Here is a 12590-nt window from a genome sequence, read left to right as displayed (position 1 = left end):
AAGACCCATACCCGTGAATTCAGGTCAAATGCATGAGAAACCTCCATTTAGAAATCAAGCAATTTAATGACTCTAGAGAATGAGGGGAACAACTTGAGAGCGACACATAAAATTTCATGATAGACAATTATATAGATAGTTAGATAATATTGATGTACTTCAATATCTATTTCTAGTTATTTATTTATAATCCTTTTTTATTTCATATTTTGAATCATGGGTCCATATTTATATTTCAATCTTAAAAATCCGGAAGATCAATGTTATCAATACTAAAGAAAAGTTATTTATAATTTTTCTTCAAATTTCGAATATAACAAAATTGATCATAAGGATATTAATTCAATAAACATTTGGTTTTGTTAGTCTATTATTAGGAGTGGAAAATTAGGCTTGATTTGATTGTGTGGAGAGGGAGAGATAAATTAGTTTTTAAATGATAGTTTGGTTGGTTAAAGGATTGAATGCTATCAAGAACGCAAAACAAATAAAAAACACAATATTTAGAGAAAACTCACTTTATTATAACCAGAAAAATAACCCAAAGCCTAATTACAATAAGTATCTTGACTAAACCCTACAATTGATAATAACCTATTTATAGAGTAACCAAAACTTGGTAAACAAGAAAACTATTAAACCCTAATTATCACTTAACGGGCTAAAACAAAATTCTTGAATAATCGATCGAATACTCTAATGGGCTCACAAGGAATTATCCGGTCTTCATGGGTTGAGCTGGGGAATGAGATTAGGTGGGAATAAGGTGTAAATCTATGAATTATTTGAAAATATTCTCAAACAAATTGTGCTTAGCGTTGAAAGCGTCATTAAATTATCAGTATAGATTATAATTGTCACTGCCGACTTTCAAGAAGGGGGGGGGGGGGGTAATCTTCCAGTTTAATCACCCTGTTAGGCTCAAAATCTTTCATTATATATTTATATATATTCTTGAATAATCGGCCAAATACCCTAATGGGCTCACAAGGAATTATCCGGCCTTCATGGGTTGGGGCGGGAATGAGATTAGGTGGGAATAAGGTGTAAATCTATGAATTATTTGAAAATATTCTCAAACAAATTGTGCTTAGCATTGAAAACGTCATTAATTAAATTATCAGTATAGATTATAATTGTCACGACCGACTTTCAAGAGGGTGCGAAATCTTTCATTATATATGGTGTAACATCTTCCGGTTTGATCACCATGTTTGGCTTGAAATCTTTCATTATATATATATATATATATATATATATATAGGGGTGTGATATAGAGAGAGCTCCTTTTAAAGAGAGAACTAGGAACCAGTAAAGAATTCTTTTTAATTATTTTTAAAAAATGATTTTGTGATTTTTTTTCTTTCCTCCTTCTAATAAGATGATATTGTTCTTAAAAAAACGTCGATGTAATGCGTATATGCATTAATGTGTATTGTATATATAAATTATTAGCGTTTTATTGCATATAATACAACAAAAATACACTATCTAATACACACTGTTGAATATATGTAAATATGACACTCATAATTGTATGCAAAACACGTTATTACATATATGTAATACAACACTAATGCACATATGCACTATATCGATTTTTTTTAATTTTTGTATATAATATAATATTATTGCAAATATACTATACAAACAACTATATATATATATATATGTTATTCAACACTCTTTCAAATATCATAATGCACACTATTGCACATATGCATTATAAAAAAAGTCGATGTATTGCATATATGCATTACAACGTTACTTTTTTTATTTTTTTTCATTTTTATATTTTTTTGTGGTGAAGAAGAACAACATATAAGAAAGATGAAAGAAAAAATTTTAAAAATAATTTTTTTAATTAAATTAAAAATACTTCATTAATAGTTCTCTTCATAAAATGAAGTTCTCTCATGATCATCTCCCTATATATATGTGTGTGTTTGTTCTTAATGTTTAAACACCAAGTACCTAATTCATTAAACCGGTTTTTTAAACATAAAATATACATAACTCAAATCATAACTTAATAAGTCCATTTAAAAACATAATTTTTTAAACCTAATCAGGAAACTTTTTTACTTAGAGGAACTAAAACGTTCTAGAATTTAACCCAAACATTTTAACAATTCTTGGAAACAACCAATAAGTGCCTATTGGGTCATAGATTTGGATTATTAAATTCAATGGTTTGGAGTAAACACTCTTTATCTATCTTTTTCCTTAAATTAAGTATATTTAATTTCCAAATATATCATGCTATTCTATAAATACCAACGACTGCCTCATCTCCTTACTCAAAAATCTAGCACACACAGCAAACTAGATCCAATAACAACAATGGCTTCGTTCCGAACCACAGTGATTCTCCTCTCAGTTCTGCTCTCCGGATTGTTAGCGGTCAGTGGTAACCAACCAGCACCTGTCGCTTCAGAAGCGGGGTTTGATTACTTCATGCTGTCTCTCCAATGGCCTGCAAGTTTCTGCTCAAGGCATAAAACTGAATGTTGTCCTCAAAATGGTTGTTGCTCAGGGTAATATTATACATATATTGGTTCATTTATCTTAACTCATTTAAGCAGACATATATTTGTATTTATTTTCATAAGTTGCACTCCGAATATGATCATGAAACATTAAACACTCATTCATTTTTTATGTTTTCCAGGGCAAGTTCTCCACCAGGATTCACAATCCGTAAGTTGCCTATACAAACTTTCTATATTCATTTAAATAACGGACACGCGAGTAACCTCTATGCCGTGTTGTAGATGGACTATGGCCAAGTAACGAGGATGGAACATATCCATCGTGTTGTACCGATAACGCTTTTAATGCAAAAGAGGTATTTTATTATTTTGATACAATATTTGTATATATCCTTTGGCTTAGAGGAAATGTTTATTTTCATTATACCTAGATACTACCAATAGCGTAACAAAATTTATAAGTGGGATTTTACTAAATAAGTTTTGTAATCTTTTCAAGTTTTCGATCTATTATCATCCATCAACCTGTTATCACGTAATCATCGCTATGATAAGTATCATATTTAATTAGGTAAACGATCCACTACAATAACGCCTTATCATACATCATGTACAAGACAACCTACATCTATGAAATCACACCACATGATATCGAAATTGTCAATTTATATCCAATTAATCATCAGTTCATAAAAAAACAGATCTAGATAGTCAATCGATCAATTTTTGCCTTGTTCTTAATGAAAAAACTTTTTTGAGCGTAATTATGAAAAACATATATGGACTTGAATCTAATTGGATTTTAACCTTGAACGTAATTTGTATATATCTTGAGCGTAATTCGCAGACCTAATGCACGATAAATGATTATTGTAATTCATAGACCTAATTATGTAACCATGCATGCATTAACATATTGTTGTTCGAATATGTAGATTTCACCATTGGTTGGTGCCTTGTCAACGTATTGGCCGATACTAAGTTGCAACAAAATATCATCATGCCATGGCAAAAAGAATCAGTATTGGGCTCATCAGGTGGATAACTTGATACTTTTAGCTATATATGATTTTGTTTAATTTTGCCAACCTATCATACCTAAAATTAGAAACTAACTTGACTTGATCCCTTTGTTGTCTCATGCTTGATCGGGTCGGGCCGTGTTTGTTATCAGTGGGGTAAGTATTTGATTCTATAAATATTATTGCTTTGCTTAAGAAGTTGAAAAATAACCTTACTGTTTCACTTTATTTACAGAGAAATATGGTACATGTGCCGGTCCAGTAACAGGGGATGAATATGAGTATTTCCTTTCATCTCTTGAAGTGTATCTGAGGCATAATGTCACGGTAAGATTTTATTATTATTATTATTATTATTATTATTATTATTTCTTTTTCCATTTAATTAGTAATAAATTATAACTGTACAATGTTTACCAGGATGTTCTTTCAGAAGCTGGATATGTACCTTCAGACACAATTAAGTACGCATCGAGTGGCATTATTTCCGCCATTAAAAAGGGTTTCAATGCAACCCCTAATCTGGCCTGTAAAAATGGTGCTATAGAAGAAGTTCGTTTGTGTTTTACCAAGGATTTCAAGGTTTGTCACTATATTTTTTTCTAATGGATTTTTAAAATAAACCAGTTATCTCTAGATTATTATTGTTATTATTTAATCTAGTAACATTTTTAGTATAGTTTATTGGATTTTAAGACATGCTAAATCACTTCAGAACTAAATCATTTCTAATTATGGCACATAAATATTCTTGCAGTTACGAGACTGTGTAGAAGAAACCGATTGTCCTGATATTGTGAGCTTTCCAAAGTTTAAATTCCCAGGTAAGCTTACTGATCGTATATGTGAACCGATATTTAAAATTATGGTATAATGTGTCGGGGTAGATTGGATAGGGTTGCTAGAACACTTTCATATATAAAATTTGTGTTAAATATGATTATAAAAGTTGTATAATGATAACAAGGTTATTGATATTAGTTTGAAATGTTTTTCCATTTGTAGATGTCTCCAAGACTAAGGCTTGGTCGCTACTTGCTGGCCTCACGCCCTCTTGATTCGCTTGGCCAATGAATGCATTTCGAAACCTTACCTTTGTATCTGCTGGTGTTCTATTCTATAGTGATAGAATGCCATTTCCTTTGATGAATAAGTCATGGAGACGGTGACGGTACCTCCATTGATGTACCTTTGTACGTCTCTATTAGCGTTATTAAAATAAATAAATGTAAGGAGGTTTTGAAATGTAAATGAATATTTTGTATTAAAAGTTTGTGGCAAGGTATATAGGTGTTGTTCATGTGCAGGCGACCAGACAAGTTATGAAGGTGTTTGTGCTATTAAAATGACTAGGTTGGTTATTATGAAAGTAAATGATAACGTGAAAATATAAGGAGTTTTGTGTGAAGTAAATGGTTGTTTATGAAAACTATGTGACAACATTCGTAGGTGTTGTTGACGTGGCAAGTGATTAGACGGGTATGAAAGTCTTTGCTATTCGATCGTAGTTGATTAATGTTGGTTCTAGAAAAGCAAAGGTTTTAACTCCATAAATTTATAAATCTAACCCTCTACAGTTTTAAGACTTGAAAAAAATAGTTACAAAATCAAGTTAAATGAACCATGTATATTCTTATCATTTTTTGGCTTTAGAAATTCGGGAAGGGAAAACTTGTTTAGATAACCTCTATGGGGCTAGATTCTTTTCTTATATTTTAGACAACGGAATAAAAAGAACCAAATTAAATTACAACAAGAGTAACTTGAGCTACGAATGAAGTTATGAGGTCCATAAGTAGTGAATAGAAGTCTTACACAACAATTCCCACTGAGTCATTGACGGGCAACTAGTGTGCACAGTTCAAGGATGGTTCCCACTTCTATTGTGCATTAGTAGTTCCTAATGAGGGATATTGTTGACTAGTTGAAACATGAGGAGTTTCAGTCAACCAAACGGATATCTTGTTATACGGGGGTTGTGTTTCTTTTTCGTGTTTAATATTCATATTTTTTTGCATTTAAATTTTATTTATTATAAAAAATGTTAATAATATACTTAGGGTTTGATGATGAAATAGCTTCACAAATAACTGACATGTTATAACCCGTTTAAAAACTATGGGTTTGCTGAGACCATGACCCGATTATTTTTTTACTATAAAATTGTTTCTTATTATAAATAATATATTTTTCTTAAAAAATTGAATATTAATATTTACTATATTCCTATTTTATTGGATTTGCATATCAAATACTTAGTGAGATTTATTTTTAGAATAGTGAAATGTTATAACCCGTTTAAGGTTATCTGGGTATGGTGAGACCCATACCGTGAATTCGGGTAAAATGCATGAAAAGTCTTCATTTACAAATAAAACAATATGGTGGCTTAAGTAAATGTAAGAAACAACCATAGAACTTTTAAATGTTTTGTTTATTTACGGGGGTTGTTTTATATTATTTGTTTCTAATATTTATTTATTTTTTGAATTATTATTTTTTTATTGTATGAAAGTTAATAATATATATATGATTTGATGATAAATTGTTTCACAAATAAATGAGATATTATAACCCGGTTTAAAAGCTATATGAGTTTGATGAGACACAAGACCCGTTTATTTTTTTACTACAAATATCTTTTTTAAATAAATCATATATTAATTTTTAGTATATCCCTACTTTTTAGGAAATTTATATTAAATATTTGGTGAGATTAGTTTTTAATCTAATGAGATGTTATAACCCGTTTAAGAAATATATGGGTTTGATTAGACCCATACCCATGAATTCGGGCCAAATGCATGAGAAAGGGAGAGCGACCACATCGCGACACTTTTTATGTTTTCATTTATATAGATTATAGATTTAATACAATTTAACTAATGTATTAATCTTTTGAGGGTTTATTTTTTTCGGTTTGATGGCCAATTTAATGGTAAAGTTCGATTTGATTACCATTAACCTCCAGAATAGTTAACGAGTTTTTCGGTTTTATTCATCTCCTATTCATCTCCAAAAGGTGGCTCTCGGCCCGAGTTATATTAAGGTAAGGTGGCCAAAGGCCCCTATGGTCCAGTGGTTACGACCTCTCTCTTTCACGGAGAAAACGAGGGTTCAAGTCCCTCTAGGGGTATACCAATACTCAAGACTATAAGGAGTGGGATTTTCTATCAAGTGATCCATCTTTGTCAAGTCCTTCTAATAGTCTACTCGGTGGGACTTTGTATTTTATATCAAGTGATATGTATTTGTCAAATCTGCCTGGGAGACGAAAGGAAGTTGATTATGGAACGTCTAAAATGAATTAGGCGTTGGGTCGATGCCCGAGTGGTTATGGGGACGGACTGTAAATTCGTTGACAATATGTCTACGCTGGTTCAAATCCAGCTCGGCCCAACAATTTGTCAATCTACTATCAGATGGTAGAACCCTCCTGTTCTTAAAAAATACCTGATACGAGAGAATAAAAAAGAATCCAAAATTTCTGCTAGATCTCTTCACCTACATAGTGTGGATTATGTGAATGTTAGAAGTAGGTTTCATTATAAACTAAAGTGCTACCTTAGTTGAAACACACGTTTTTTTCACCTAAAGTCATAACAAAAGACACATCAATTTCCAGCAATAAAGATATCACTCCTATTGTTTTTGTTTCACGCACTAGCGTCTTCTCCGGTAGTATAAACTGCTGGAATAATCTTTTAAACAATTAAATAATCGAAAGCAATAATGAAAATTAAACCTGCATAGTGTGTAATCACACTACTTTAATCACTCTCTAAGGTTAACAATTAACAAAAAGATGAATCGAAGCATTCCTGGTTCTACCCGAATTCATTTATTTTAACTTAGCCCACACTATAGACAGCCCATGTTAATTAGCTTTAATTTAGCCCACATTAAAATCTATTAGTTATGAACTTTGCTTCACTCACGTTATAGTATTATATTCATGGTTTTGGATTTTATATGTATTTTAAATCAACTTTTATGGCCACGTGCAACTTTCATATTACGCCCTCTAAGACCATGTGTAATGGGTGGAGCCCCTATAAAAACGTTTTACGTTAGGAGTCATGTCACCATAGAGACTATTTGGATAAAAGTAGTGTAGTGATGGAACCCGTTTAAACCATTATTTCGTTATTGTTTTATTATTATTTGTTATAAAAAAACAAATAAAATGCCCACAAATCACCTTCCATCTCTTCCGCTCTTCCAGCGCTTTGTGAGAAGCGCTCCCGCCCCAAAGCATCCAAAGCGCCCCTAGGGCGGTGTTCCCAGCGTTTTGGACACGCCATGAGATAGAAAACGCTCCACTACATATGGTTTAACTAATAGCAATATACAAGCCATCAAACAATAAAACTACATGCAATTTTTACTTACACCCCTCTTAACTAATAGAAAAATTCACATGTAGACTGGTACATGTATTTTTAACACCTTAATTGTAAAAAGTATGCATAATAGCCCCTTTGGTTTGATTTGCTTTTTAAAAAACCCTTACACTATATACAAGTCAGCTTTCAATGAAAGCTACACAACAGTGTCGAAAAAAAAAACCACAAAAAGGATACCGATGAACTTTAATTTTGCAATCTTGTTAATGTTTTCGAGAAGAAGAAAGCGTATGTTTATAGCAAAAACTACGAATTTGATTCATTTAAATTTGCTCCTGTTAAGAAAAACCATGATTAAGGGTACAATATCAGTCAATATTAAGCAATCTAATTCAAATTCTTGATATTAGCCTAAAACCAAATTTATTCGAACTTTGTTTAAACTTTAAACATACTTAATTCAGTCCAATAATCCCGTATTCGGTTTCAACCATGAAAAAAAAAACAAACAGGGGAAACCTAAATCAAAACCGATGAACAACCCTAATTAGCAGTAACTTCTTGTAACTTGCACCAAGCTACGACTGATGTTGAACCAACTTTAATGTTATATATAGAGAGGCAGCTTGCGATCGATGTGAGAAGTTAGAAGTGACCAGTATGTCATTAAAAGGCCATTTTATGTTCATTGTACAATCAATGCATGGGAGCATGATAGTGCTTAATGCTCTTTAAGGTCCCACGTATTCCTTATTGTTAAGGAAACAATATCCTATTAATCATTTTAGGGCTTCAACTTATATACCTGTTTTATCATCTTATAATGATATATTAACGACCCGTTTATTAGCAAATGGGCTGAATTTGCCACCTACAAAAATGTGCATATCATAGATATGTAATTCAGTTTTGTACTGTTCAACCTTTTTTTCACATGTTCCCTTTCATCAAATGCTTTTCTAAAGTTTAAATGAAAAGTTTGCTATTTTTTAGGTTAAGAATATGAATATAAAATATCTAAAAAATTGTTTTTAAGGAAAAAAATGCTTTACTTATTGATTTAATATTGTATCAAAAGTTATTAAAACTATTAATGTTTCCAAACATAAGTTGAAATGCAGATGTCGGCCACTTTTGAACTATTTCCGGTCGACATGTTATATACGTTAAACGAATATTAACCATGCAGACACGCTATATTTTCACTTTGTGATTTTTGCGTGGATCAGAAGGTAGCGTACAAGAAAACAATTGTTATTTTACTTTAAAGAAAGAATCTGGTCGCAGCGAAGAAGATCAAAGAATTTGAAACGAACATGGCGGAGTTACAAGTTGTAGGAGGAATCAAGAAGTTGAATCAGAGTAACTACAAACAATGGTCGACATGCATCAAGTCGTATCTTCAAGGTCAAGATCTTTGGCAGGTAATGAACGGTACCGAGACGAGACAACCCACTAACGATATTAACGGTAGTATCGGGAAGTGGCAGGTGAAAGCGGGCCGGGCAATGTTTATCATCAAGACAACGGTCGATGATGATGTTCTTGATCACATTCAAGATCTCGAATACCCAAAGCAAGCGTGGCATACGCTGGAGACCTTATTTACGAAGAAGAACGATGCTCGATTGCAACTGGTTGAAGGTGAGTTGATGACGATTTCTCAAGGCGATCTTCCTATTTCACAATATTTTCATAAAGTGAAGAATTTGTGTCGCGAGATTGGAGAACTCGATCCACAATCTCGGGTTAGCGATGCTCGTATGAAGCGGATACTCATCCACGGTTTAAGGCCGGAGTATCGTAGCTTCGTTACCGCTATTCAAGGGTGGGCGACCCAACCGAGTATAACCGAGTTCGAGAATATTCTTGCCGGACAAGAAGCCTTAGCGAAACAGTTAGCCGGTGTGTCGGTTAAAACCGAGAGCGAAGCCTTGTATGTCGGAAGGAAGGAGAAGTAACGGTTCTACAAAAATAAGAATCGTGATGGTGAGAAAGGCAAAGGTAAATATTGGGAGAACGAGAAACGTGACCGACCCAAGAAGAGAGAATGGAATAGAAAGAGTCGAGATGACAACTCTGAAGAAGATTCATCGGATGAACAGAACCAAGACAAGGAATCAAGTTACCGACCAAAACAGTTTCCTTTTAGGTGCCATAAATGTGGACAAAAAGGGCATATGGCAAGGTACTGTCGAGAGCCTAGGGAGGAAAGTAATGTAGCTGTGGTTAAAGAAGAAGAACCGTGGGATGTGGAGGCTAATATGGCCGAGGTTTGAGGAAAATACACAGTTGACACCGAATTCAACCCCGAATCTGGTAGATGAATGGTTTGAAGAAGGCTCTTGTTGGTGGACAAGCCAAGAAGTATTGCCTGAGACGTCATTAAAGGTAACCATGGAATCATCTATTGTTATTTTGAAGCTAGATGATGAGGAAAACGTGGTTGAAGAAGAAAATATGGTTGATCAAAACGTAACCGTGACGGTAACCGAACAAGACGAGAAAGAAACCGAGTTGAATGAAGTGCACAAGGAGATAGTTCCGTCTCATGTTACGGGTGGTCATGGTGGAATAGAAAACGTTGAAGATCAACAAACCAACAAGGTTGATGTTGGAGTTTGCATGAGGTTCATGCAAAGTTCGGATGATCCGAATGAACAAATGAATTAAGAAGTTGAGTTCGAGAGGGAGCATGCATCAAGTGAAGATGGAAGAATTGCTTTGAGTGCCATGATAGTTAGTCATGAAGTTGAGAAAACAAAAGTTGTTTCCTATCTGAAAACGGGTGATGCAGTTCTAAACAATGGCAACCTCGAAACTAGCTCATTTGTAATCAGGAAAAAGAAACCCGAGGGTAGTGTTATAAAGTCGAATCCAAGAATCAAGCTCAAGGAAGTGCGAGCGTTACAAGGTGTGAAGGATCTTGGAGGAACAATGGAAGTTTGTATTGAGAGGGAGTGTAAAACTTGGAGCAACACCAACTTGAAGGACCCGAATAACTAATACGAAAAGTATAAGGGTGGTACGGAAGATCTCAAGGGGCGGTTTGGTGGAGATCCAAAGTTAAGGGACCAAGTTGAATAACTTGGTGTCATAGTTATCTTTTTATTTATTATTAAATAAATTAGAAGTCTAGTATGTTTATGCTTCCTAGTTTGAGTATGATTAAAATTGTGGGTGTTATATAAACCCATCATTAGTTTTCTTTTGGTAGAGAGTAGAGAGAGTCATAGGTATTTTGTTGTTTCTTATTAATGAAAAGAGTCACATAAACATTTTATGCAAAATTGTGTTTGGTGTTCTTGATTCACTTGTCTAAGGTTTAACAATATTGCCAGCCAATTAAATGCTCCAACTACATACCAAAGGAATATTAGTAGCACTTGTTGCATATTAGGAATTTAGGACTATGGTAGCTTTTGAAATGCATTATATGTTTGGATTCGAGAATAGCCCATAGTAGCTTTCAAACTTGGAAAATAGATCCATGGTTGTTTCCGGTATTTATTATGTTTTTCTATATTTATGTCCGTATCTTTTACCTTTTACTTTTTTTTTATTTCATATAATTCATTTTATTAATTTAAATATTGACAAATCCCATGTAATATTCGGGTTCAAAAGCTAATTATATAATATATTGTTCTCATCTTTGTAACCAACTTTTGGTTTAATCTTGACCTTTAAAGTCTCCATCTTCGAATCTTAACCGTACATACTCCTATAAAAGTTTCTAGAAACAACAGTTCAAGGCAATTGTATAATCTCATAAGTTGTGAATAATATTTTATTATTTACAATAAATAGTGTCCTCACTATTTGCATGTTGGAAGGTCTTCATGTTTAACAGATAACTAAAGCATCATTACTAAGAAAGAGTAAACACGAGGATCCTTGTACTCGCATGAAGATTGTGAAAGAGGTCACTAAATACAAAATGAAGTTTGTAGTTTTTATTCAAACGTATGTTAGTTTTATGTTTTATAGGTTTGATATTTAGACTTAATTTGACACTTATTTGCACATTCGTTTGCAAATATTTGGAATACGTTTGAAAGACGATCGAACTTTTGATTCTAGTGATGATATTATGATTTCTACATTGAAAATTTTTATTTTTATTTTATATTGGAAACAAATAATAATTTTAGTTAATGAAAATCCATATGATAAACGTATGTAGTGACATTTTAGTTTGAAAAGTCCTACTAAAGGTAGTACGGATATTTCACTAGAATTATTATTTACGATACAAGATTCGCGCCAAAAAAGCCTTTAATACATATATATAGATAAAGGATAATATACGAAAATCCCTTATCATACAATAGCTAGGTATGCGGGTTTCTACACTATCAATTTCAAAAAACACGTGACCGTCCACTGCTCTGATTCTGCTCCCATCAACTCTGATCCACTGCTCCCATCGATTCCGTCCACCTTCATCGTCACCATCCAACGATTGCATCCACCGTCGACGGTACCGTCGTGAACACCATCTTCCTCGTCGCGCCTTTTTCATAGGTCAGTTGATAAAATTGACCAATTGAAATTGATATTGTTGAACTAATTGATCAATTAAAATTTGAAATTGGTCCAATTAATCATCAATTTGAAGTTTCAATTGATCATTTTTGAGTTTTGAGTGATGGGTTTTAACTGAACGTTTAAAGTTTTAAGCGTCATTTGCAGAAACCCAGTTTCAGAAGTTTCATATTTTGTTCATA

At 33.0% G+C, this 12590-nt stretch overlaps 2 protein-coding genes and 2 non-coding genes across 4 annotated transcripts; all 4 read left to right on the top strand.

Moving 5' to 3' along the window:
* The first annotated feature begins 2289 nt into the window (after positions 1–2289).
* Positions 2290–3586, top strand: LOC143563850 (ribonuclease 2-like). Its single transcript, XM_077051300.1, has 4 exons — positions 2290–2537; positions 2672–2700; positions 2775–2848; positions 3428–3586. The coding sequence occupies exons 1-4, from the start codon at positions 2344–2346 to the stop codon at positions 3569–3571; spliced, it is 441 nt and encodes a 146-aa protein (XP_076907415.1). The 5' UTR covers positions 2290–2343; the 3' UTR covers positions 3572–3586.
* A 46-nt stretch (positions 3587–3632) lies between these two features.
* On the top strand, positions 3633–4820 carry LOC143563855 (ribonuclease 2-like). The gene is made up of 5 exons (XM_077051305.1): positions 3633–3665; positions 3752–3841; positions 3935–4096; positions 4272–4338; positions 4520–4820. The coding sequence occupies exons 1-5, from the start codon at positions 3633–3635 to the stop codon at positions 4570–4572; spliced, it is 405 nt and encodes a 134-aa protein (XP_076907420.1). The 3' UTR covers positions 4573–4820.
* Positions 4821–6578: 1758 nt separating this feature from the next.
* TRNAE-UUC (transfer RNA glutamic acid (anticodon UUC)) lies at positions 6579–6650 on the top strand. Its single transcript has one exon. It is a non-coding gene; the product is annotated as a tRNA-Glu (tRNA).
* A 180-nt stretch (positions 6651–6830) lies between these two features.
* On the top strand, positions 6831–6913 carry TRNAY-GUA (transfer RNA tyrosine (anticodon GUA)). The gene has a single exon. It is a non-coding gene; the product is annotated as a tRNA-Tyr (tRNA).
* Positions 6914–12590: the final 5677 nt, after the last annotated feature.

This window comes from Bidens hawaiensis, unplaced genomic scaffold, assembly GCF_021521415.1.
Source record: "Bidens hawaiensis isolate Kalapana, Puna unplaced genomic scaffold, B.hawaiensis_p1.1 tig00021540_1, whole genome shotgun sequence".
NCBI classification, from domain to species: Eukaryota; Viridiplantae; Streptophyta; class Magnoliopsida; order Asterales; family Asteraceae; genus Bidens; species Bidens hawaiensis.
The sequence above is the reverse complement of the archived record's forward strand: the minus strand, read 5'-3'. Positions and strand labels throughout refer to the sequence as shown.

Bases quoted from the DNA above. Each gene is read 5' to 3' on its own strand.
- LOC143563850 (XM_077051300.1), top strand. From the start codon at position 2,344: ATGGCTTCGTTCCGAACCACAGTGATTCTCCTCTCAGTTCTGCTCTCC. The intron at 2,701-2,774 runs GTAAGTTGCCTA...GCCGTGTTGTAG, and splicing joins TCCACCAGGATTCACAATCC to ATGGACTATGGCCAAGTAAC. The intron at 2,849-3,427 runs GTATTTTATTAT...TCGAATATGTAG, and splicing joins ACGCTTTTAATGCAAAAGAG to ATTTCACCATTGGTTGGTGC.
- LOC143563855 (XM_077051305.1), top strand. From the start codon at position 3,633: ATGCTTGATCGGGTCGGGCCGTGTTTGTTATCA. The intron at 3,842-3,934 runs GTAAGATTTTAT...AATGTTTACCAG, and splicing joins ATCTGAGGCATAATGTCACG to GATGTTCTTTCAGAAGCTGG. The intron at 4,097-4,271 runs GTTTGTCACTAT...ATATTCTTGCAG, and splicing joins GTTTTACCAAGGATTTCAAG to TTACGAGACTGTGTAGAAGA.